The sequence below is a fragment of the Cydia fagiglandana genome, chromosome 6 (genome assembly GCF_963556715.1).
Source record: "Cydia fagiglandana chromosome 6, ilCydFagi1.1, whole genome shotgun sequence".
NCBI classification, from domain to species: Eukaryota; Metazoa; Arthropoda; class Insecta; order Lepidoptera; family Tortricidae; genus Cydia; species Cydia fagiglandana.
In genome coordinates this window covers 21605512-21631004 of record NC_085937.1, presented here as the reverse complement: position 1 = coordinate 21631004, position 25493 = coordinate 21605512, and the positions used below count along the sequence as shown (strand labels likewise).

General features: G+C 45.8%; 1 protein-coding gene across 1 annotated transcript; it reads left to right on the top strand.

The window, feature by feature from the left end:
• Nucleotides 1–645: 645 nt before the first annotated feature.
• Nucleotides 646–21050, top strand: LOC134665454 (peroxisomal acyl-coenzyme A oxidase 3). The gene is made up of 14 exons (XM_063522429.1): nt 646–1169; nt 1674–1811; nt 2054–2203; nt 6364–6529; nt 7855–8026; nt 8237–8376; nt 8762–8904; nt 9251–9353; nt 12442–12585; nt 12716–12946; nt 13030–13184; nt 18204–18335; nt 18873–19025; nt 19282–21050. Exons 1-14 carry the CDS (start codon nt 1008–1010, stop codon nt 19390–19392), a joined length of 2100 nt encoding a protein of 699 aa, XP_063378499.1. The 5' UTR covers nt 646–1007; the 3' UTR covers nt 19393–21050.
• The last annotated feature ends 4443 nt before the right edge of the window (nt 21051–25493 follow it).

Sequence of the window (25493 nt, the reverse complement as noted above, 5' to 3'; positions counted from 1 at the left end):
TAGATGTAAAGTAAACATTGCAGTTTTTCGTTAAACAACGCTTCACGTCGACTTCGCACATTGTCGTAATTATTTACGAGCTTAAATAATAGTTTGCGAACTCACTCAGTATAGAAATTATTAATATTATTTAAAATAAACCCTTTATAAACCGCAAAAAATTTGAATGAATGACATAAATTGACAACTGACTTTTAGCTTTTTTTTTAATCATAGACAATTGGTGATACAACAACGAAATATCTGTCAACAATTTTTGGCTAGCCAGACTCTATTAATAACAATTTCAAACATTTTCAATAGAGAATCCGCGAGTGACAATTTGAATTGACGGGCGCGCTCAGCGGAAAAAAAGTTTAGGTTCGATGTACATTGTACATTGCTGCTTTTCTTAGCGCAATACTACTCTTAAAGTGTTGCCCTACTTTAGTTTGCTTTACATTGCTACCGACAAGATTTGCTTGACCCAGTATATTTACTGAAGACATTTACCGGATTGAACTTACTGAAAAGACAAAAAATCTACTTATGACAAGGCAGTATGGCTTAGAGCTTTAGCCTGTCCAGATGGACGAAAAAAAAAAGCATAGACCTAATGTCAAGTTTGTGTTGACTGTTGACATTGACAGTGACAGCTACAAGTGAAGTTAGAGTTACTGAAGTTAGTTTTTTACCTTGAATATTTATAAGACTGGTATGATTAGCATATGTTTTACTTTTTTTGCATTTTGTGTATGCAATAATAAGGCCTAGTCTTTAATAAAATACATACTAATAAGTCCGTTTATTATTCTACAATGAATTGCAAGTTTTCAGAATAATTAACTTACAAAGTTGTTCAAGACCACCGTGACAGGACAAGTTGAAAAGTTGATTATACAGTTGTTGTGCTCGTATCAGTTATTAGTTTTATTACGTCGTCCAAAGTTCAAAAGTTCAGTCAACTTTGGTAAAGTAGGAAGTGACTTTCTTGAGTAATTTGTTTTAAAATCGTTGAGTGAAGAAGAATGCTGGAAGTTAGGGAGGCGCAGCCGGTGAGCGAGGCGGAGCTGCGGGCGTGCTTCCCGGAGCCGCCGCGCGGGCCGCTCGAGCCCTTCAGGAAGAAGGCCTCCTTTGACTGGCGCCGCATGAAACTCGCCTATGACTCCATACAAGCTATTAGAACAAAGGTATTCTTGACTGTTCAAAATTGTTGAAGCAATATTCTGGCCTACTTTATGATGAACAATATAATTACAATTTTGGTACCATTATAAGTAAGTATGGAGGTTTTTATAGCAAAAACTTATCAGTTAAGTTTTGTTTTATTTCTTAAAATCTAAACATATTACTAATATACTATCCTACTTACACTATCAGCCCCATTCCGACCCCCACCCAGCCCAAAAGTGCCAAAGATGCTAGCGGCATTACCGCGCTGGATGGCAAGTTTTGTTTTAACTGTTGTTGTGTGGTTTAATTATCAGTATTGATTGATGAACAAACATATTATTAATATCTATTTAAGCTGTGATTTATATCCCAGATAGTAAAATGAGAGTTTGATTGACCAATCATTTTGGTTCTGCTGTATGAATTTTGTGCTCAATTATATTCTCAATTAGACAAGTATATTCTCTGGGGTATAAAACAAAGTTGATTGACATCAGCCTAGATATTAAACTGGTTTACAGAATAAAATATGGAGTTTTATGGAGGCGCACCCCCTGTTCAAACACGCGGAGGCCACACCAACGCTGGACGAGCAGAGACACATCACCACCAAGCGCATGTATGTTATCCACAACGCAGACCTAGTGCCCTTGGAAGAGGTTAGTATCAAATTTTTAAGTTCAATTTGACTAATATGTTGCATAAATAAGCCTATTCTGATTTTTACTATCAGACTTTTTTATCTGGACATTATTTTATCATCTGGCCAGATACCGGATAGTGGCCTACTATCCGGCCGGATACCGATAAAGAATTGTAAGCTTTGCTTGAATGATTTCTGCTGGGATTACATGTGTATTTGCAGCTTTCACCTAAAATAGGAATCATGTTTTGTTTACAGATAGCCATGCATCCACGGTTGTTCCAATCCTTCACAGAGGCCATGTTCATGTTTGACAGCTCGCTGGCCATCAAGCTGTCCCTCACCTTCCGCATGTTCTCCAACACTATCCGTGGCAGCGGCCGGGACCACCACTTCCCGCTCATTGAGGTATGACAACTGTATAGGTACTATTGCCCACACTGTTAATTGTATACATTGGTGCACCTTATGCCTCTTGTAATAGGGTCCACCAATGTACAGGTAGGAGTGTTGCTGTTTGTACTCACTATTACACATAATGTGGTGTACCAGTGGTAGCTAGGGTTCTAAGTGACAAAAAAAGGTCGAACCTTTTTTTTCTTGATTAAAGCATGAAACTTGGCACAGTTGTTCCTTACATCAAAACAAGCCGATTTCGATCGGTAGCCCGCAGGAGCCTCCCCTCTGGGGCCCGAGAGGGGGGGGTCAAAGTACCGCTCCGCCCGGCTTCATTCTTAAAATTCTAACAGGCCCCGTTTAGCTAATAAGTCATATTTGGTATCAATTTCGGATAAATCAATAACGTAGAATTCATTTCTGGTATAAAAATTTAGCGATTTGTAGAAAAAAATAAAAAAAAACTCATAGTATCTAATTTTTCAAGTGTAATTTTTGTTTCTTATTTATTGTCAAAATTAAACTGCCTGGTTTTTCTACATTAAAAAAATATGATGATAAAGCCTATTTAATGCAGATTTTAAAAACATAACTTTTACATACCTTTATTTAGAGGAAATCGCATAAAAAAAACTTATATCGTCTCGCGCCGGTGAATATCTTTCTACTGACATCGGCATCGATATAGACAACATCCGAAGTACACACTCTGGAGACCGATTAAAAGTATTGTTTATTGTTGTAGATCCTATTATAGAGATAGAAAAGCGTACAAATATTATTTTATGTGTCGTTCAGTGAAAAAAGGGACCTTGGAACAAATTATCACAGAGCCTCGCGTTTGTATAGAAGCATACTTACTCGTATTTAGTTAGTGCCAACCACTCCATGGACTCCATGGTCGCTGTTCTCAATATGGGATATTACTGCAATGTTCTGCCGCCAGAGTGCAGCACTACCGACTCTAGTAAATTCATAGACTAACTTATACATGTAGATGTAGATGTAGTGTAGGGACGCCCGATCAGAAGCAGGCGGGCTGTCGATCGCTTGTCGCGTTCATTCAGCCCAGTTCCCTGGAGTTGGAGCTTCAGGTTACTGTCCCGGCGGCATTCCCACACTATTCTCCTCAAATCTTCTTGTTTTCCTGCAGAATAAAAGGACATCTTTGAGTTCGACGTCCTTTAGTTCGTTTTCTTTTAGTGTGTCTCTACCGCATGTATTATATCGCGGTGCCGCGTACATAGTACATTCTGCTAGTAAGTGTAAGCTAGTCTCCTCCTTACCACAATGTGGATAGGAGGCGTCTCTACTAATTTCCATTATCTTGAGGTGTCTGTTAGAGTATTGTGACCTGTAATGATACCTGTCAATAGTCTCAGACTGCTCTTACCTAGTTTCAGAAGATACCTGGTTCTCCTGTGGTCTATACCTTTGATCATCATCTTCGACTGTCTGCATCCAGTCTCTTCTTCCCATTCTCTCTGTGCTTCCATCTCTTTTACCTTCTCTATGACTCCCTTCGTGACATCCGCTGACATAGGCAGAGCCGGTTCCGGACCTATGTATTCCGTCTCCGCCCTTATCCTCGCCAGCTCGTCAGCTTTCTCGTTTCCCGTTACTCCCTGGTGTCCTGGAACCCATGCCTCCGTGACACTTCTTTGCTTGCCTATCAAGTTGAGCTCCTCTCGATATTCTCTCACGAGAGAGGAGGTAACTGATATTTTCTTTAGTGCCTTTAGTGCTGCCTGGCTGTCTGTGTATATTACGACAGTACCCTCTTGTTTTACGCTCTTCTTGATTATGCTTGCGCAGCGCGTTATAGCACATACCTCGGCTTGGAACACGCTAGCATATCTACCCAGTGGTACTGATGCTCTCCCAGTTTGAGGATCACTATGCCCGCTCCTGCTAGTTTCATCGAGCTTCTTCTTGAGCCATCCGTGAAGCAGATGGTCGTCGGGTGTCCGACTTCCACCTTCCAGTTATCTTTGTCTCCTATGTGTATTCTATATTTCTTGTCAAATATCTCCTGCCTCTTTATAACGTCATTATTGGCCATCAACATTTCAAGTTTTGATAGTGCCTCTCTTTGTATCAGCGCGTGTCTCTTGCCTACGCAGCTTCCTCTCCATTCGTTGCATGCTTTCGTTCTGTACCACTGTTCGGTGGCTCTTTTCTCTACCTCAATCCAGAGTGGCTTCAAGCCTAGCATTACCTCCATCCATTGCGTGTGTCGGGGTCATTCTCATAGCCCCCGTCATCATGAGGCACGCTAATCTCTGGACTTTGGTTAGGTCTTAGGTCTCTTTGGTTTTCTTTAATATGTGCTCTATACCACCATGTCACGGCTCCATATAGCACCTTGGGTAGTATTATCGCCTTGTAGATCCAGTGGATCATTCCTGGCTTCAGTCCCCAGTTCTTTCCTACTGCCCTTTTGCATTGGAACAGTGTTCTTATAGCTTTAGCCGTCTGCTCCTTGATGTGAGTTTTGTGCCTGAGTTTACTGTCTAAAGTAACGCCCAGATATTTCAACTCCTCCACCATGTCTAGTTCTATACCTTGTATCTTTATGGGTTTCATCTCCTTTATTCTTCTATTAGTGAATAGCACCAGCTTTGTTTTCGATGGATTGAGATCCAACCCTCTCTCTCTACACCATCTCAGTACCTGTCTGAGACCTCTTATCATTATATCTCTTATCGCAGTGACAACCATTCCTCTCTCTAACAGCACTCCATCATCAGAGTAAGCCTGCATGTACATGCCTCCTCTGTTGAGCTCTTTTACCATTGAGTTTAGAAGTGGGCACCACATCAGGGGGGACAGGCATCCCCCTTGTGGGAACCCTCTTCTTGGACTAATCGTCTTTGTTACTCCTCCCAGCTCCGCCGTAATGGATCTACCTCTTAGCATTTTCCCTATCCATTGCGCTATTGCCGGTCAGATGCCCTCACTCTTCAGACTTTCCTCTACGGCCTCGAAGGTTGCTGTGTCAAAAGCCCCCTCAACGCTCAGTCTGTCTTCTTGGGAATGGAAGCAAAAAGCAAATGACTGTTTCCAAACTGTTCTGACAACCCTACTGTGGCCAGAATATGATTGAAACTGACATATATACTTACAGTTTACTTCTTATTCATTGAGAACAGCGACCATGGAGTCCTTGGAGTGGTTGGCACTAATTAAATACGAGTATGCTTCTATACAAACGCGAGGCTCTGTGATAATTTTTTCCTAGGTCCCTTTTTTCACTGAACGACACATAATAATAATATATGTACGCTTTTCTATCTTTATAATAGGATCTACAACAATAAACAATACATTTAATCGGTCTCCAGAGTGTGTACTTCGGATGTTGTCTATAACGATGCCGATGTCGGTAAAAAGATATTCACCGGCGCGAGACGGTATAAGTTTTTTTATGCAATTTTCTTTTAATAAAGGTAAACAAAAGTTATGTTTATAAAATCTGCATTAAATAGGCTTTATTGTCATATTTTTTATATGTAGAAAAACCAGGCAGTTTAATTTTGACACCAAATAAAACATAAAAATTACACTTGAAAAATTAGATTATTTTTAATTTTTTTTAATTTTGTTCGACAAATTGCAATTTTTTAATAACAGAAATGAATTCTACGTTATTGATTTATCCGAAATTGATACCAAATATGACCTATTACCTAAACGGGGCCTGTTAGATTTTTTAGAATGAAGCCGGGCGGAGCGGTTCTTTGACCCCCCCTCCCTGGCCCCAGAGGGGGGGGGGGGTCCTTCGGGCTACCGATCTAAATCGGCTTATTTTGATATAAGGAACTGCTGTGCCAAGTTTCATGCTTTAATCAAACAAAAAAAGGTTGTTGCACTTAACATCCTCACTATGGTTCTCCAAACACTTTAAAATTCTTTGCAAGTACCTAAAATATAAAGTACTATGTTAATCTTTGATAATTTCTCAAAAATGTATCTGCTTATATTAAATGTCAAATGTCTCTTAAGCGGTTAAAGTTATTAGTGTTATTACACTTATTACATACATCTGGGTAAAAATTACTCATCTGGGTAAACTGTGTTGGGCAATGTCAAAATTAAAAGTATTAATTTTATTAGACTATTAAGTTTGGAGAAAGGCAACCTAATGAAGGGCAAGTAAAACTTGCACTCAGGCGTGCGACGAGGGCAGGATCGGCGGGTGCTTCGCGCTGACGGAGATCGCGCACGGCTCCAACGCGAGGGGCATGCGGACGACAGCCACCTACGATCCGGACCAGCAATGCTTCATACTGCATTCGCCCGACTTCGAGGCCGCCAAGTGCTGGGTCGGCTCGCTGGGTGAGCCTTCATGTATTAATAAATTTAATAATCACCGAGCAAGTGTGCAGAGAAATGTGTCTTAGTTTCAACGTGGGCACAAATGCTTTAACATGACCTGCTGTTTTCCTCGACACGTCACATTTGTCAACCGATTCTCATGATTTTTAGGGTCCCGTACCTCAATAGGAAAAATGGTTGTACAAGTACATGAGAAAATTAATAAATTATGTTTTTTAAACTATATCGTGTTACATATCAAATTAAAGGGCTCATTTTGAGAACCTCAAATATATATTTTTTGTAATTTTAAAATAAATTGTTTAGAAGTACAACTAGAAAATAGATGTTTGCCTATAGATGACAGGAAAACCTATTAGAAATGTGTAGTCAAGCGTGAGTCGGACTAATTACTTAGTTTTTGATCCGACCACTACATTTGACTTGCACTTGGCCGATTTTTTTGGAAGAGAGTCGATGATAACATGTTTGCCAGCAGAGCCATTGAATGAGGTGAGGTTGAAAACTTACGGAACCATTGGTCTTATTCGGTTTATGAAGTGCAGAACGAACGGTACCTAATATTTAACGAGTGCATTGAATAAACATTTTTTCTTATAAGTGGAATATAAATAATACATATGTACTTAATAATACCAAGTAACCAAGTAATACTTGTAACCAAGGCAGGGACAGACGAGAGTAGTCATTGTCATGACCTTCCGGGGACATATGGGAATAATTGGGCATGGCCGCGGCGCGGCAGGGCCAGGTCGGGATATTGCAAGGAAAATTTGTTTAAACGATTTATACTTCTGAAATGCTGCTTGCATGCGTGATATAAACATTTTTAATTTTATTTCTTCGCTATAGATATGTATTTATATTTTTCTTATTGTTAAAGTTAACATTGACACAATCAAAACACATAGGTATACGATCGATAGGTGCCAAGATTTTCTGGCTATGGATGAGGTCTTGATGGCTCAGATGGCAGAGCGCTGGAGTATCGATCCAGAGGCCGTGAGCTCAAGTCTCACCAAAGACTTTTTTCCACTTTTAAATTTATTCTATGCTTAGTGGCATCGTTAGCAGACGTTTCTGCTTGTTAAAAATTAACATAGGAATACGTTCTAGCTAGATACGTTCTAGATTCTAGATAGATCTTTAAGAAGTGTATCACTCGGTTATTGAGAAACACTATATTTTTATTTCGGCGTTCTCATCACGTAACTGAAGAAATAGCCACAGGTACACTTGTACCTCCATTTCCGACACGAGCTTTTATATTTTAAAAGGTGTGAGGAAAAAGTGCAACTTTAATAAGAGTACATATTTATGTATAGGTAAGTGCGCGACGCACGCGATCGTGTACGCGATGCTGGTGTCGAAGGGCAAGAACCACGGGCTGCACTCGTTCGTGGTGCCCATCCGCGACGCGCGCACGCTGCGGCCGCTCGCGGGGGTCACCGTGGGCGACCTCGGCGAGAAGCTCGGCCTCAACGGCGTCGACAACGGGTGAGGACGTCGATAATCCATGAGATGTTTTATCTTTTACGACGTTTACATTTTAGAAATTCTGTCTAATAATCCGCTACGTATAATACCCACCCGTCAACGATAGGTACCTAAATTAAAGCCGGAAGACTGATCTCCTTCTCTATATGAATCAGTTAAACATGTGAACGGAAAGTGACCCTATCAATGATAGTACATATTTCGTGTCAGATTCGTGATGTTCAATAAGTACCGGGTGCCGCGCGAGGCCGCGCTGGACAAGCTGGGCGGCGTGGACGAGAGCGGCGCCTACCGCACGCCCTTCCGGGACCCCGCCAAGCGGTTTGGGGCTTCGCTCGGTATCCTTTCGGGTAAGGATATACAATACGTTTATGACGGTGTTCCAGCCAATAATGACATGCTTTTGATGAAGATGTCCCGTTCATTTATTAGCCTAAAACATTCGCCAATATGAAACGTGTTTCGGGTTTATGTGTTATTTCATCTTAGTTATAAAATAGGTGCTATTTGTCTGATTTTCTATTCTGTTAACTGATTTAAATTTAACGTAAGTTCAAATTTAATTGGTGGGTTACTGGGATCTAAAAATTACGTCAGTGCTATAACATATTTTTTTGAAATATGAATAATTAAATAAATAAGTAAATATTGGGGACATCTGACACAGATCAACCTATTTTGGTGACAACTAAATGTAATGACGTGTATGATTATTGCATTAATTTGTATGTGTAGGTGGGCGCGTGCACATAACATCGATCTCGACGAACTACCTGCAGAAGGCCGTGGTGATCGCCGTGCGCTACTCCGCCGCGAGGAGGCAGTTCGGGGAGGAGGGCGCCGCCGAGGAGACTCCAGTGCTGCTCTACCAGCAGCAGGTAGGCTTCACTCATTCCCATTTGTGTCCGTCCCGCTCACACCAAGGGATAGTTGGGACTATTTCCATACCTACATATAACTCCATAATCATTTTTATCCACTTCATGTGACCTAGGCGTGAGTATTCATTTTATTTTTATCTAACCTTTCAGTGACAGAATACATAATACATATATATTACCCTCGCCATCTATATCCGTAAGAATAGAATAATTGCCAAGGAATAAATGTCAGAGTAAGCGTCAAGTTTACGTTTATGCTGTTATTTGGTACCTCCTGTAATAAAGTGGCTAGGGAGGTACTGGTAATGTAATAATAAATGTGTGTTATATATGTTGCGTGCAGCAAATCCGGCTGCTGCCGTACCTGGCGGCCACGTTCGCGATGCGCGTGTTCTGCAACTGGTTCGGGGAGGCGCACGTCCGGATGTCCATCGATAATATTATGGGTAACACGACACCTGCTTATTATTATCTTATTACCCTCATTCACACCTACCTTTATTGTATCCACTGATTTTATAATTTAAAGCAAAATAATAAGATTTTCCACGTCGTTTGAGTTCCTCCATTTTGAGGGTGCGAGATTAATTTAAACTGGTAATTCTATCTATCTATCTATATATATAATGCAAGTGTCCTGACTGACTGACTGACTGACTGATTCATCAACGCAGAGCCGAAACTACAAAAGCCAGAAAGTTGAAATTTGCACACCAGATTGCATTTATAAAGTGTACAAGAGATAAGAAGCGATTTTGAGAAATTCAACCCCTAAGGGGGTTAAAAAGGGGATGAAAGTTTGTATGGGGTTAAAGTTTTCTTTTAAGCTAGGAATTTGAAACTTCGTAAAAAGATATATTATTAAAATACGAGAAAACTTTTCAGCGTTTTTGAAAATTCATCCCCTAAGGTGGTGAAAAAGGGGTTGAAAGTTTGTATGGATATCATAACTTTTTGCGAGTGGTGGAGTTGAATCTTTATATTTAGGGATATCATTAGAAGACAGGAAAAGTAATTTCAGCGTTTTGTAAAATTCATCCCCTAACAGGGTTAAAAAGGGGTTGAAAATATTAATCCATTACAAATGCTTTGAAACTTCTTAGAAAGGCATAATAGCCGATTACAAAAAAAACCGGGCAAGTGCGAGTCGGACTCGCGCACGAAGGGTTCCGTACCATAATGCAAAAAAAAAACGAAAAAAAAAACGGTCACCCATCCAAGTACTGACCACGCCCGACGTTGCTTAACTTTGGTCAAAAATCACGTTTGTTGTATGGGAGCCCCATTTAAATCTTTATTTTATTCTGTTTTTAGTATTTGTTGTTATAGCGGAAACAGAAATACATCATCTGTGAAAATTTCAACTGTCTAGCTATCACGGTTCGTGAGATACAGCCTGGTGACAGACAGACGGACGGACTGACGGACGGACAGCGAAGTCTTAGTAATAGGGTCCCTTTTACCCTTTGGGTACGGAACCCTAAAAAGTGACTGCAACGTTTTTGGAAATTCAACCCCGAAGGGGGTTAAAATGGGGATGAAAGTTCGTCTTCGGGTGCAAATTTTATTTTAAGCTAGGAACTTGAAACTTTGTAAAAAAGTATCAAATTTAAATACAAGAAAACTAATTTCAGCGTTTTAGAAAATTCATCCCCCAAGGTGGTGAAAAAGGGGTTGAAAGTTTGTATGTACATATATAAAAAATTTTTTGGAACGCGGGACTTGAATCTTTGTATTTGGGGATATTATTAGAAGACAATAAAAGTAATTTCAGCGTTTTGTAATATTCATCCCCTAACAGGGTTAAAAAGGGGATGAAAATTTGTATGGGGTTAAAGTTTTCTTTTGAGCTAGGAATTTGAAACTTCGTTAAAAGATATATTATTAAAAAACAAGAAAACTAATTTCAGAGTTTTGGAAAATTCATCCCCTAAGGTGGTGAAAAAGGGGTTGAAAGTTTGTATGGATATCAAAGATTATTTCGAGTGTGGGACTTGAATCTTTGTATTTAGGGATATTATTAGAAGACAGGAAAAGTAATTTCAGCGTTTTGTAAAATTCATCCCCTAACAGGGTTAAAATGGGGTTCAAAGTTTGAATCCATTACAAATGCTTTGAAACTTTTTAGAAAGGCATAATAGCCGATTACAAAAAAAAGTAATTGCAACGTTTTTGGAAATTCAACCTCTAAGGGGGTTAAAAAGGGGATGAAAGTTCGTCTTCGGGTGCAAATTTTATTTTAAGCTTGGAACTGGAAACTTTGTAAAAAGGTATTAAATTATAAAAACATGAAAACAAATTAAAGCATTTTTGAAAATTCATCTCCCAAGGTGGTGAGAAAGGGGTTGAAAATTTGTATGGAGATCAAATATTTTTAGAGTACGGAACTGGAATCTTAGTATAAGGTTAAGATTCCACGCGGACGAAGTCGCGGGCAACAGCTAGTACTTGCATACGCATTAAAGCAAATTTAGGTACAGAGAGGTACTTACAGTAATAATCCCGCGCTTCGTAGAATTATCCATCAATTACTTACGATATTTTAATAGCGATTGATAGTTGATGGGTAAGTACCAGCAATAGCCATCCGTGTTCTCACCGGCTTAAACTCACAACATCTGGTAATCGTTATTGGATAAATTGGGACATTCTCCGAAGGATAGTCTTCATTTCTACTCGGCGCAATCTTCATACAAATATTGCGAATGTGATCACGTCGGGGTCACCAATAAATGTTTGAGAATATACAACTCATTAAAACATATCACTTTATTAATATTATAACATTTTTATAAATTAAAATAACAAATCTTCTTCTAGTCAAGAATCAATATTTTTTTAGAATGAACAAAATCATAAATATGTCGTCAAAGTCAATAAAACTGAATTCCGAATTCATTAGGCGAAGCGGCCAGCACGTAGGTACGCGACGCACCAATGAGGCGCTAACAATAGGCATCTTCCGACATCCGATATCGGAAAGGCGCTTCCGATAAATTCAGACATTTGACGTTCATAAGCGCATTGTAATATGCCTACTTGAATAAACATTTTTTTTTTCTTTTATTTTTATCAGCCATGTCGCCATGTCGGAGCCCCCCGTCAGCTGTCGGACCGATAATATTTGGTCGTGTGCGTATGTGTATGCATAAAGGCTTGGCCACACACAGAGCGCGACGCAGCGCCGCGTCCGCGCCGCGTGATGCCGACGCGAAGCCTGGTCAAACAGGGCGCGCGCCGATCGCGCCGGCCTCACGCTCTCAACACGCCCTCAAGGCGCGCGTGAACGCGGCGCGGCCGCGCGGGAACGCGGCGCACCGCTCGCTGCCTAACGTCCGATCCTACTGATGTGACCTTGCGCGACGCGGCGGGCCGCGGCTGCGTCGCGCTCTGTATGTGGCCAAGCCTTAATGCTCGTCGTAGTGTGCGTGACCGCTAATGTCGGCACTCGGATGTAGGATCCTACATTCGATATCGGATCGGACATTGTGAAAACGGTGTAAATGTTTGAAAGCGCCCCTTGTTATCGGTAAGGTTCGGAGTCGGCTGCGCTGGCGGCGGCGCGGGGGGTGGAGATGCACGCGCTGTCGTGCGCCGCGAAGCCCGCGTGCGGCTGGGCGGCGCGCGACGGCATACAGAACTGCCGCGAGTGCACGGGCGGACACGGGTACCTTAAAGGTTGGACATTTATCATAGACTAACATTTCGATCTAACATATTCCTTTTAAACACTGCTATATACCGGGTGTGCGAATTGTTATACTTGACTTTATTACGACTACAAAGTTAGACGGGAGTTCATTTGCAGCCGCCGGCATCGGCGCGCTTCGCGACGACAACGACGCCAATTGCACGTACGAGGGCGAGAACAGCATGCTGCTGCAGCAGACCAGCAACTGGCTCCTCAGTGTTTGGGCCGACAAAGAACGACCGGGCTTCGCCGACACGCCGTTCGGCTCCGTACGGTTCCTCGCCGGGGCTCAGGGTTTACTGGCCGAGACCTGCAAGTGGACCGGCACGGAGATCGTGCAACCGGCCAGTTAGTACATGCTGATGATATTACACATCTGAATGTATTACCGTTTGTCCCAGCTATTCAATAGTGTACATATTTGTGTTCAGACGTGGTGCACATGTACGCGTGGCTAACGACCTACATGCTGAAGCTGACCGCGGAGAAGGTGTCACGACTCAAGGGTCAGGGCAAGAGCAGCTACCAAGTGAGGAACGACTCGCAGTCCTACACCGCCGTCACATTGTCAGTGGTCTACGGGGAGGTACGTACAAAGAGAAGGTGTCACGGCTCAAGGGTCAGGGCAAGAGCAGCTACCAAGTGAGGAACGACTCGCAGTCCTACACCGCCGTCACATTGTCAGTGGTCTACGGGGAGGTACGTACAAAGAGAAGGTGTCACGGCTCAAGGGTCAGGGCAAGAGCAGCTACCAAGTGAGGAACGACTCGCAGTCCTACACCGCCGTCACATTGTCAGTGGTCTACGGGGAGGTACGTACAAAGAGAAGGTGTCACGGCTCAAGGGTCAGGGCAAGAGCAGCTACCAAGTGAGGAACGACTTGCAGTCCTACACCGCCGTCACATTGTCAGTGGTCTACGGGGAGGTACGTACAAAGAGAAGGTGTCGCGACTCAAGGGTCAGGGCAAGAGCAGCTACCAAGTGAGGAACGACTCGCAGTCCTACACCGCCGTCACATTGTCAGTGGTCTGGGGAGGTACGTACAAAGAGAAGGTGTCACGGCTCAAGGGTCAGGGCAAGAGCAGCTACCAAGTGAGGAACGACTCGCAGTCCTACACCGCCGTCACATTGTCAGTGGTCTACGGGGAGGTACGTACAAAGAGAAGGTGTCACGGCTCAAGGGTCAGGGCAAGAGCAGCTACCAAGTGAGGAACGACTCGCAGTCCTACACCGCCGTCACATTGTCAGTGGTCTACGGGGAGGTACGTACAAAGAGAAGGTGTCGCGACTCAAGGGTCAGGGCAAGAGCAGCTACCAAGTGAGGAACGACTCGCAGTCCTACACCGCCGTCACATTGTCAGTGGTCGGGGGAGGTACGTACAAAGAGAAGGTGTCACGGCTCAAGGGTCAGGGCAAGAGCAGCTACCAAGTGAGGAACGACTCGCAGTCCTACACCGCCGTCACATTGTCAGTGGTCTACGGGGAGGTACGTACAAAGAGAAGGTGTCACGGCTCAAGGGTCAGGGCAAGAGCAGCTACCAAGTGAGGAACGACTCGCAGTCCTACACCGCCGTCACATTGTCAGTGGTCTACGGGGAGGTACGTACAAAGAGAAGGTGTCACGGCTCAAGGGTCAGGGCAAGAGCAGCTACCAAGTGAGGAACGACTCGCAGTCCTACACCGCCGTCACATTGTCAGTGGTCTACGGGGAGGTACGTACAAAGAGAAGGTGTCACGGCTCAAGGGTCAGGGCAAGAGCAGCTACCAAGTGAGGAACGACTCGCAGTCCTACACCGCCGTCACATTGTCAGTGGTCTACGGGGAGGTACGTACAAAGAGAAGGTGTCACGGCTCAAGGGTCAGGGCAAGAGCAGCTACCAAGTGAGGAACGACTCGCAGTCCTACACCGCCGTCACATTGTCAGTGGTCTACGGGGAGGTACGTACAAAGAGAAGGTGTCGCGACTCAAGGGTCAGGGCAAGAGCAGCTACCAAGTGAGGAACGACTCGCAGTCCTACACCGCCGTCACATTGTCAGTGGTCTGGGGAGGTACGTACAAAGAGAAGGTGTCACGGCTCAAGGGTCAGGGCAAGAGCAGCTACCAAGTGAGGAACGACTCGCAGTCCTACACCGCCGTCACATTGTCAGTGGTCTACGGGGAGGTACGTACAAAGAGAAGGTGTCACGGCTCAAGGGTCAGGGCAAGAGCAGCTACCAAGTGAGGAACGACTCGCAGTCCTACACCGCCGTCACATTGTCAGTGGTCTACGGGGAGGTACGTACAAAGAGAAGGTGTCACGGCTCAAGGGTCAGGACAAGAGCAGCTACCAAGTGAGGAACGACTCGCAGTCCTACACCGCCGTCACATTGTCAGTGGTCTACGGGGAGGTACGTACAAAGAGAAGGTGTCACGACTCAAGGGTCAGGGCAAGAGCAGCTACCAAGTGAGGAACGACTCGCAGTCCTACACCGCCGTCACATTGTCAGTGGTCTACGGGGAGGTACGTACAAAGAGAAGGTGTCGCGACTCAAGGGTCAGGGCAAGAGCAGCTACCAAGTGAGGAACGACTCGCAGTCCTACACCGCCGTCACATTGTCAGTGGTCTGGGGAGGTACGTACAAAGAGAAGGTGTCACGGCTCAAGGGTCAGGGCAAGAGCAGCTACCAAGTGAGGAACGACTCGCAGTCCTACACCGCCGTCACATTGTCAGTGGTCTACGGGGAGGTACGTACAAAGAGAAGGTGTCACGGCTCAAGGGTCAGGGCAAGAGCAGCTACCAAGTGAGGAACGACTCGCAGTCCTACACCGCCGTCACATTGTCAGTGGTCTACGGGGAGGTACGTACAAAGAGAAGGTGTCACGGCTCAAGGGTCAGGGCAAGAGCAGCTATCAAGTGAGGAACGACTCGCAGTCCTACACCGCCGTCACATTGTCAGTGGTCTACGGGGAGGTACGTACAAAGAGAAGGTGTCGCGACTCAAGGGTCAGGGCAAGAGCAGCTACCAAGTGAGGAACGACTCGCAGTCCTACACCGCCGTCACATTGTCAGTGGTCTACGGGGAGGTACGTACAAAGAGAAGGTGTCACGGCTCAAGGGTCAGGGCAAGAGCAGCTACCAAGTGAGGAACGACTCGCAGTCCTACACCGCCGTCACATTGTCAGTGGTCTACGGGGAGGTACGTACAAAGAGAAGGTGTCACGGCTCAAGGGTCAGGGCAAGAGCAGCTATCAAGTGAGGAACGACTCGCAGTCCTACACCGCCGTCACATTGTCAGTGGTCTACGGGGAGGTACGTACAAAGAGAAGGTGTCGCGACTCAAGGGTCAGGGCAAGAGCAGCTACCAAGTGAGGAACGACTCGCAGTCCTACACCGCCGTCACATTGTCAGTGGTCTGGGGAGGTATGTACGTACAAAGAGAAGGTGTCATGGCTCAAGGGTCAGGGCAAGAGCAGCTACCAAGTGAGGAACGACTCGCAGTCCTACACCGCCGTCACATTGTCAGTGGTCTACGGGGAGGTACGTACAAAGAGAAGGTGTCACGGCTCAAGGGTCAGGGCAAGAGCAGCTACCAAGTGAGGAACGACTCGCAGTCCTACACCGCCGTCACATTGTCAGTGGTCTGGGGAGGTATGTACGTACAAAGAGAAGGTGTCATGGCTCAAGGGTCAGGGCAAGAGCAGCTACCAAGTGAGGAACGACTCGCAGTCCTACACCGCCGTCACATTGTCAGTGGTCTGGGGAGGTACGTACAAAGAGAAGGTGTCACGGCTCAAGGGTCAGGGCAAGAGCAGCTACCAAGTGAGGAACGACTCGCAGTCCTACACCGCCGTCACATTGTCAGTGGTCTACGGGGAGGTACGTACAAAGAGAAGGTGTCACGGCTCAAGGGTCAGGGCAAGAGCAGCTACCAAGTGAGGAACGACTCGCAGTCCTACACCGCCGTCACATTGTCAGTGGTCTGGGGAGGTACGTACAAAGAGAAGGTGTCATGGCTCAAGGGTCAGGGCAAGAGCAGCTACCAAGTGAGGAATGACTCGCAGTCCTACACCGCCGTCACATTGTCAGTGGTCTACGGGGAGGTACGTACAAAGAGAAGGTGTCACGGCTCAAGGGTCAGGGCAAGAGCAGCTACCAAGTGAGGAACGACTCGCAGTCCTACACCGCCGTCACATTGTCAGTGGTCTACGGGGAGGTACGTACAAAGAGAAGGTGTCACGGCTCAAGGGTCAGGGCAAGAGCAGCTATCAAGTGAGGAACGACTCGCAGTCCTACACCGCCGTCACATTGTCAGTGGTCTACGGGGAGGTACGTACAAAGAGAAGGTGTCGCGACTCAAGGGTCAGGGCAAGAGCAGCTACCAAGTGAGGAACGACTCGCAGTCCTACACCGCCGTCACATTGTCAGTGGTCTACGGGGAGGTACGTACAAAGAGAAGGTGTCATGGCTCAAGGGTCAGGGCAAGAGCAGCTACCAAGTGAGGAACGACTCGCAGTCCTACACCGCCGTCACATTGTCAGTGGTCTACGGGGAGGTACGTAAAGTGAGGAACGACTCGCAGTCCTACACCGCCGTCACATTGTCGGTGGTCTACGGAGAGGTACAAATTCATGTTACATTGATATTTTTAGCTTTGCGACCAGTTTAACTAGATAGTACTCTAACTCACATAATATTAGATGCAAACAGTATTAAATAAATATTTTCATCTCTCCTGTCCGGAAAGTTCACCTTTCGTAGGCTGATCGCCGGGTGGAAAATTTCATTTCCCACCCTTAGGGTGGAAAGTAATTTTTACTTCGAGCAACAGCTAATAGCCATATATGCCATAATATTCAGTTAAAAGCTCTCATATTAGCTTCCGCCGCCGTTTACATTTTGATCGAAAAAAAATCGAAAACCATAGACAATCCGATGTTAAATTGGGATGTATCTGAAACGGCTTTAATGTATACGCGCCTTAAAAAAAGTAAAACTGAATGAATGAATGTAATGTAATGATAATATTACCAATAATCGACCTACATTTCTCGTGTTTGACTTTCCTCATAGTCGAAGTGAAAAGTAGAGTGTTTAACTCGGGTAAAAGTAACCATCTCACCCTCGAACTATCTTGGGCAAAAATATCTTAGGTGAAATGGATCACTTTCCACCCTTGGTTAACAATCTACTATTGTTGTTATGATTGGGCATATGGCACTGACACCTTTCGATTTGTCGAGGAAATGGGGATATCATATGTGACATCTGTAAACGCCCCATGTGACCGCCGCCATAAATCGGGTGTTTTGTAAATGAAGTAGGGAGAGATGAGAATTATTCATATGAGTGCATCCATTCCGATCTGTGCCCGGCGGGGACAAATGGGAATACACCTTCTATCGGTGTATTCCTATTTGGGCTCGCTGGGGACAGGTAGGAATAGTTTGGTTTCCATTTGTGACGTGGGCCAGGCGGCCCAGGCGGGTTGGACGGGACGGGAAAATGTCTCATAAATGTTAAGGGCACTATTCCCGCTAGTTCTTGGCGACCGCAGATGGTTGATGTTGTTACTGTGAATGAGTAATTAATTTAAGCTAGTAATTTAGTATCGACGTTATTTTCAGCATTTCATCTTGAATCACTTTTACAAAACGGCGCTCGCGTTCGAAGATGCGGCGTGTAAGGCCGTGCTGCTGAAACTGGTGGCGTTGTACGGCGCCTTCATGCTCGAGAGGCACATGGCCACTTTATACATTGTAAGTAATAAGAACACGGACAAGAATTTTGTTTGTATTTATTTTATTCGGAAAAACTATTAATAAACAAAGAAAATGCAAAAAATGATGTGCTAAAGAATTTGAAATAAAATCCACTAAATAATATTTACTTAAAGCTTGACCAGGAATATATGATCACGTGCCATGTTGCGGAATTTCAATGGAATACATTTTTCCATACTATACTGAACTGTCACCCTAATATACATGAGAACAACAGCGCCCTCTTGACAATTATCATATTACCTAGTCAGGTTTTACATTTAAAGGACTTTCGGGAACTAAGCTGTGTTTTATATCTCAAATAGCATGTAGAAATACTAAAATTGGCTGTGTCGTATTAGCTAATTTATTACCGAATCATCCAGTGCATTTGAATAAACTGCACTAAAATAACAACCGGGTTGGACATAGCATAGGTATCATACAATGGCACTGGTATAAAAACAGATTGTCATTGCCCGAATCGAATTTATCTCTAGATGGTAACATTAGTTATAGTTGTATTATTTGTAGGGTGGGTTCTTCTCCGCGAATCAGGGCTTGCTCCTGCGGGAGGGGATCCTGTCGCTGTGCGCGGAGCTGTCCTCCGAGGCGGTGTCTCTGGCCGACACGCTCGCGCCGCCCGACTGGTGCCTCAACTCTGTGCTCGGATATGCCGACGGCGAGGTGCGTACCATGTTGTGTGCGAGCAGATATGCCTCGAAATTTTTTGTAACCATTTAATCAAAATAGCCGTTCCCTAAAGGCAGATGGGAACCTTTCCCACTTGTCCTTCGCGGCATCCACAGATATGAAACTATATCCGACCGTAACTTCCGTAAGAGACAAATTATAGAGATGATTCCTTTCCATATACGCATATACTTACTCGAGTAACTGCGCTATTGTCGTATAACATTAAAACCCAAACACCTGTCGGCAGGTGTACAAGCACATCCAGGACGGCATCCTCACGTACCCCGGAGCGCTGGCGCGGCCGCAGTGGTGGCGCGACGTCGTGCACTGGGACACCTACGTCCCCGCCAAGCTGTAGACACACACACACACACACACAAACAGCTGGGGGCCGATTTTTGGAAGACACTCGAAAATCGGTGGAAAACAGCAAAATGCAACTTTTTGAAATACGAGCGATAGAAATTGGGAATAGAGTGGTATTGACCCACTCGTTTTCAATTCTATTACCTAGTACAATTTAAATGCCGGGTACTGGAGATATTAATTGAACGAAATACACGAAATGGAGCGGTCGAAATTCAAAAATCGGCCCCTTGGTATAGTCCATAAAATACAAGGAGACATCACAATTTATAAATTAATACTTTCCGGGTGCTCGGACTTAATAAAAATGTACAACAATTGTAATACCTTAAATGAACAAAAATACTCCATTAGAAACCTTTCTTCTATTGAACAATCTTTACCTTCTAAAGGCCATAACAGACTATCGCACCGCACCGCGAGCTTGGAGCGATTCTAGGAATAGCTCGTACTGGCGTGGGCTTTCACACTATCGCACCGAACCGTCAAAACGGTGCGATCCTAGCTTACAGACTGCCGAACACGTGCGCCAGTGTTGCCAAGTGTCCCATATTTCCGTGTTTTTCAACGAATTATTGCAATGGAATCCTTTAAGATTGAATTTAAATTAATGTGGTTCCGCTTTTGTAGAGATAGATGAAGAGCGTGAGTTAATATAATGCACCTTGATCCATGAAAATCTTAAAAAATCTGTGTCTTTTTAAAGCACTGCTTCCGCATTTTTGTTATTTCATCGATTGGCTACATTGCCGTCCACTGTCATAATTTGAAAATGACAGCTGTCAATCGGTGCGATGGAGCTTACACACTAGCGAAATTGGTGCGGAGCGCACCAGTATTATTATTCCACTGTCATAATTTGAAAATGACAGCTGTCAATCGGTGCGATGCAGCTTACACACTAGCGAAATTGGTGCGGAGCGCACCAGTATTATTATTCCACTGTCATAATTTGAAAATGACAGCTGTCAATCGGTGCGATGCAGCTTACACACTAGGGAAATTGGTGCGGAGCGCACCAGTATTATTATTACCTGTCAGTTGGTGCGACGTGCATACCCACCGCACCGCTATTAATAATAATTATGTGCGTTGGAAGCTTACACACTATCGATAAATGCGCCGCACCGCACCAAGGTCGCGGTCCGGTGCGAGTCTGTTACTACTTTAAGTCCAATATAATACGTAGGTATGTAATAATTATCACATTAGCTACTGACAAACGATGTATGATGCATTCCATTGTTATTTATTTATATATTTTATGATAAAACGAAAGAATAATAAAAAACTAAAGGTAATAAAATCCCTGTTGTATTCCTATCTGTCCCCGCCTCGGCCACGTGGTGCGGGGACAGACGTTATAATTGGGAATACGACAATGGCGCCTTAAATTACTTATTTTACTGATTCTGTTCAATACTGAATTATAACTACTATTTTTATTTGTTATTAAAAAGACAGATGCTTTTAAAATATTCAGAATGATGCTCAATATTTTCTTTGTTATAATAACTTTACTATATAGTTATAATAAGTAGGTACGTATAAGTAATAATTTTACAATCGGAATACATTTTTGTTACTAATTAATCCACCAAGATATACAATTATACACGGTTATGGTTACCTAATAAATGTTTTATACAAGGGTTACATTTTATTCCATTAAATTATTTCCTGTAGAGTTATATCCAGAGGGCACTACGGTCCCATTACAAATGCATGTAACTAATTTGTAAGTCGTCCGCTCTCGAAGTTTGTAATTGGACGTGCATACGGAAGCGGCGCTGTCAATCACCGACGAGAGCGTATAGGCTAAGGGTAAGGTATAGGTAGGTACGTAATCGGTTTTTTCTGTTAAGCTGAAGAAATCTAGTCCAGTCCTATTTCCGGTGGAGATATGTTGAAATGTGTGCTTTTTGGGCTCATCGTAATTTCAAGGCAAGTATTGCAGTGATAATTCAACATATTTATAGAGAACCCTGCATTATAAACACCTCAACCGTCTACTTAATTTCGATGAAACGAGACCGGGTCTAAAAATTACGAATTATGAAATCGAACTTCACGTTTTTAAATATTTTTTATATCGTTATTCGAGTAAATTTCATAAAGGACAAACCGACACACGATCCGTGTTATAAGAACCTACTCTAAATGGACGTTAATGTTCCAGCGCGCAGGCGGCGCTCTCCCCCATACTGAGAGGCGTGGAGGAGAGCCGGGAGCTGGAGCGGGTGCTGGTGGAGCTGCTGCGGGGCGTGTCGCGTGACGTCACGTGCGTGGCGGCCGTGTGCGACGCCGCGCACCTCGGCGTGTGGGGCGGCGCGCTGTGGCGCCGCGCCGCCCCGCTGCCCCTCCTCATGGTGAGTGGAGCGGGTGCTGGTGGAGCTGTTGCGGGGCGTGTCGCGTGACGTCACGTGCGTGGCGGCCGTGTGCGACGCCGCGCACCTCGGCGTGTGGGGCGGCGCGCTGTGGCGCCGCGCCGCCCCGCTGCCCCTCCTCATGGTGAGTGGAGCGGGTGCTGGTGGAGCTGTTGCGGGGCGTGTCGCGTGACGTCACGTGCGTGGCGGCCGTGTGCGACGCCGCGCACCTCGGCGTGTGGGGCGGCGCGCTGCGGCGCCGCGCCGCCCCGCTGCCCCTCCTCATGGTGAGTGGAGCGGGTGCTGGTGGAGCTGTTGCGGGGCGTGTCGCGTGACGTCACGTGCGTGGTGGCCGTGTGCGACGCCGCGCACCTCGGCGTGTGGGGCGGCGCGCTGTGGCGCCGCGCCGCCCCGCTGCCCCTCCTCATGGTGAGTGGAGCGGGTGCTGGTGGAGCTGTTGCGGGGCGTGTCACGTGACGTCACGTGTGTGGCGGCCGTGTGCGACGCCGCGCACCTCGGCGTGTGGGGCGGCGCGCTGTGGCGCCGCGCCGCCCCGCTGCCCCTCCTCATGGTGAGTGGAGCGGGTGCTGGTGGAGCTGTTGCGGGGCGTGTCGCGTGACGTCACGTGCGTGGCGGCCGTGTGCGACGCCGCGCACCTCGGCGTGTGGGGCGGCGCGCTGTGGCGCCGCGCCGCCCCGCTGCCCCTCCTCATGGTGAGTGGAGCGGGTGCTGGTGGAGCTGTTGCGGGGCGTGTCGCGTGACGTCACGTGTGTGGCGGCCGTGTGCGACGCCGCGCACCTCGGCGTGTGGGGCGGCGCGCTGTGGCGCCGCGCCGCCCCGCTGCCCCTCCTCATGGTGAGTGGAGCGGGTGCTGGTGGAGCTGCTGCGGGGCGTGTCGCGTGACGTCACGTGTGTGGCGGCCGTGTGCGACGCCGCGCACCTCGGCGTGTGGGGCGGCGCGCTGTGGCTCCGCGCCGCCCCGCTGCCCCTCCTCATGGTGAGTGGAGCGGGTGCTGGTGGAGCTGTTGCGGGGCGTGTCGCGTGACGTCACGTGCGTGGCGGCCGTGTGCGACGCCGCGCACCTCGGCGTGTGGGGCGGCGCGCTGTGGCGCCGCGCCGCCCCGCTGCCCCTCCTCATGGTGAGTGGAGCGGGTGCTGGTGGAGCTGTTGCGGGGCGTGTCGCGTGACGTCACGTGCGTGGCGGCCGTGTGCGACGCCGCGCACCTCGGCGTGTGGGGCGGCGCGCTGTGGCGCCGCGCCGCCCCGCTGCCCCTCCTCATGGTGAGTGGAGCGGGTGCTGGTGGAGCTGTTGCGGGGCGTGTCGCGTGACGTCACGTGCGTGGCGGCCGTGTGCGACGCCGCGCACCTCGGCGTGTGGGGCGGCGCGCTGTGGCGCCGCGCCGCCCCGCTGCCCCTCCTCATGGTGAGTGGAGCGGGTGCTGGTGGAGCTGTTGCGGGGCGTGTCGCGTGACGTCACGTGCGTGGCGGCCGTGTGCGACGCCGCGCACCTCGGCGTGTGGGGCGGCGCGCTGTGGCGCCGCGCCGCCCCGCTGCCCCTCCTCATGGTGAGTGGAGCGGGTGCTGGTGGAGCTGTTGCGGGGCGTGTCGCGTGACGTCACGTGCGTGGCGGCCGTGTGCGACGCCGCGCACCTCGGCGTGTGGGGCGGCGCGCTGTGGCGCCGCGCCGCCCCGCTGCCCCTCCTCATGGTGAGTGGAGCGGGTGCTGGTGGAGCTGTTGCGGGGCGTGTCGCGTGACGTCACGTGCGTGGCGGCCGTGTGCGACGCCGCGCACCTCGGCGTGTGGGGCGGCGCGCTGTGGCGCCGCGCCGCCCCGCTGCCCCTCCTCATGGTGAGTGGAGCGGGTGCTGGTGGAGCTGTTGCGGGGCGTGTCGCGTGACGTCACGTGCGTGGCGGCCGTGTGCGACGCCGCGCACCTCGGCGTGTGGGGCGGCGCGCTGAAGTGTTCGGCGTTCAGGGGTTATAATGATAACACAAGAGTCGAGTAAATACTGAATATATTAGTAGAAAGCGCTGGCCTTATATACTAAGGTTTTAACAGGTTTAATCGAGTGGAAGTTATGGCAATGGTCATTAACCATTGTATAGTAAATTACAGTAAGTCAAGGTTTATGGCATCGTTAACTTAATGTTCTATAAAGTAGTAAAATACATATGTGGGAGATAGGCATCAAGTATCAGCTGTATCAGCTGATAGCAGCTGTGTATGATCTGACTACACTACAGCTTTCCCGTTTTTTTTTTTTTTTTAGACAAAAAATATATAACAAGTATTATTTTTTTTTTGCTTAAGTGAACTTATATCTATGGTATACATATTGGTTCTTAAAATTATGAATGTAATAAAAACTTAATGCTATTTGGATATACAATTTGCTTACATGCTTATTTCTAAGATTACATGTTCCTTATATGGTTATGGAATACATTGTTACATTAACATGTGTTTACTTTTATTGAATCTGTTAATATGATATTTATTTGTTAGGCATTATTGATTAATTTTCTGTGTCATGGAGATAGTGGTTCCTTATATGGATGGTGGTATGCAATGGGATGGGTCTGTTTTTTTTTTTTTGTTATATATATATATTATATTATACGTGTATTTAATGTGTTTGTTGTTCTATTGATGCATAGTAAGGTTTTGTTCTGTTTTTATGTACAATGTGTTCTTTACCTAAAACTAATATTTTTACATTTGTACCTTGATCTTCAATAACTGTATATGGTCCCTTATACACTGGGTCCATTTTATCTCTATCTTCCTTTTTAACTAATACCAAATCTCCTATTGTATACGTTATTGGATTTGTTTTTAAATCATAACTTAGTTTTCTAGATAATTTTGTCTTAATTAAATTATTTCTAGCATCCTCTTGGGATTTTTGTAATCTATACTTAAATTCTATTGGATATGAATCAAAATTATACATTGGATCTACTTGATTAACAATATTACTTGGTATACGACATAATTTACCGAATACTAATTCATACGGTGTATATTTAGTTGCTGAATGCACTGTCGTATTATAGGAAAAACACCAATATTGTAACCAATCTGACCACTGGTGAGCCTGGTTGTCTGTTTGTATTCTTAAAAATGCTCCTAGAGCTTTATGTGAATTTTCCAAGGAACCAAGGCTTTCGTGGTGGTACGCGGTTGATTGCAATTGTTTTATACCTAAAATGTTACAAATTTCGCGCATAGTTGATGAGATGAATTCACTTCCTCTATCTGTTCCTATTTCTTTGGGAATACCATATCGTAATATAAAATTATCAACTAAAGCTCTCGCGACTGTGTCTGTCTCCTTATTTAGCAGTGGATATGCCTCTACATACTTTGTGAGCTCGCACTGTAACGTAAGTATATAGCAATATCCATTTGTATCTTTAGTTAGGGGTCCGCATAAGTCTAGGAATACCTTATCGAATGACGCTGTTGCCGTGCTAGTAATACATAGCGGTTGTTTAACGTTTTTATGGAATTTTTGTTTTTGACATTTATCACATTTTTTTACGAATTTCTTAATGTCGTTATTCATTCCGGGCCAGTAGTAGTACCGCTTTACGTTATTGGTCATTCTTTGAATTCCTGCGTGACCGCTAGTAGGTAATAAATGAAAATCGTTTAATATGACGCGTTGGTCATCTTTATTTGTTATCTTTGTGACACCCTTAATAATACATAATCGGGGTCCGG

What these genes read in the sequence shown, in the direction of transcription:
- LOC134665454 (XM_063522429.1), top strand. Translation starts at nt 1,008, where the DNA reads ATGCTGGAAGTTAGGGAGGCGCAGCCGGTGAGCGAGGCGGAGCTGCGG. An exon ending in TTCGCTCGGTATCCTTTCGG is followed by an intron (nt 8,377 to 8,761) that starts GTAAGGATATAC and finishes TTGTATGTGTAG; the next exon opens with GTGGGCGCGTGCACATAACA. An exon ending in TGTCAGTGGTCTACGGGGAG is followed by an intron (nt 13,185 to 18,203) that starts GTACGTACAAAG and finishes CGTTATTTTCAG; the next exon opens with CATTTCATCTTGAATCACTT.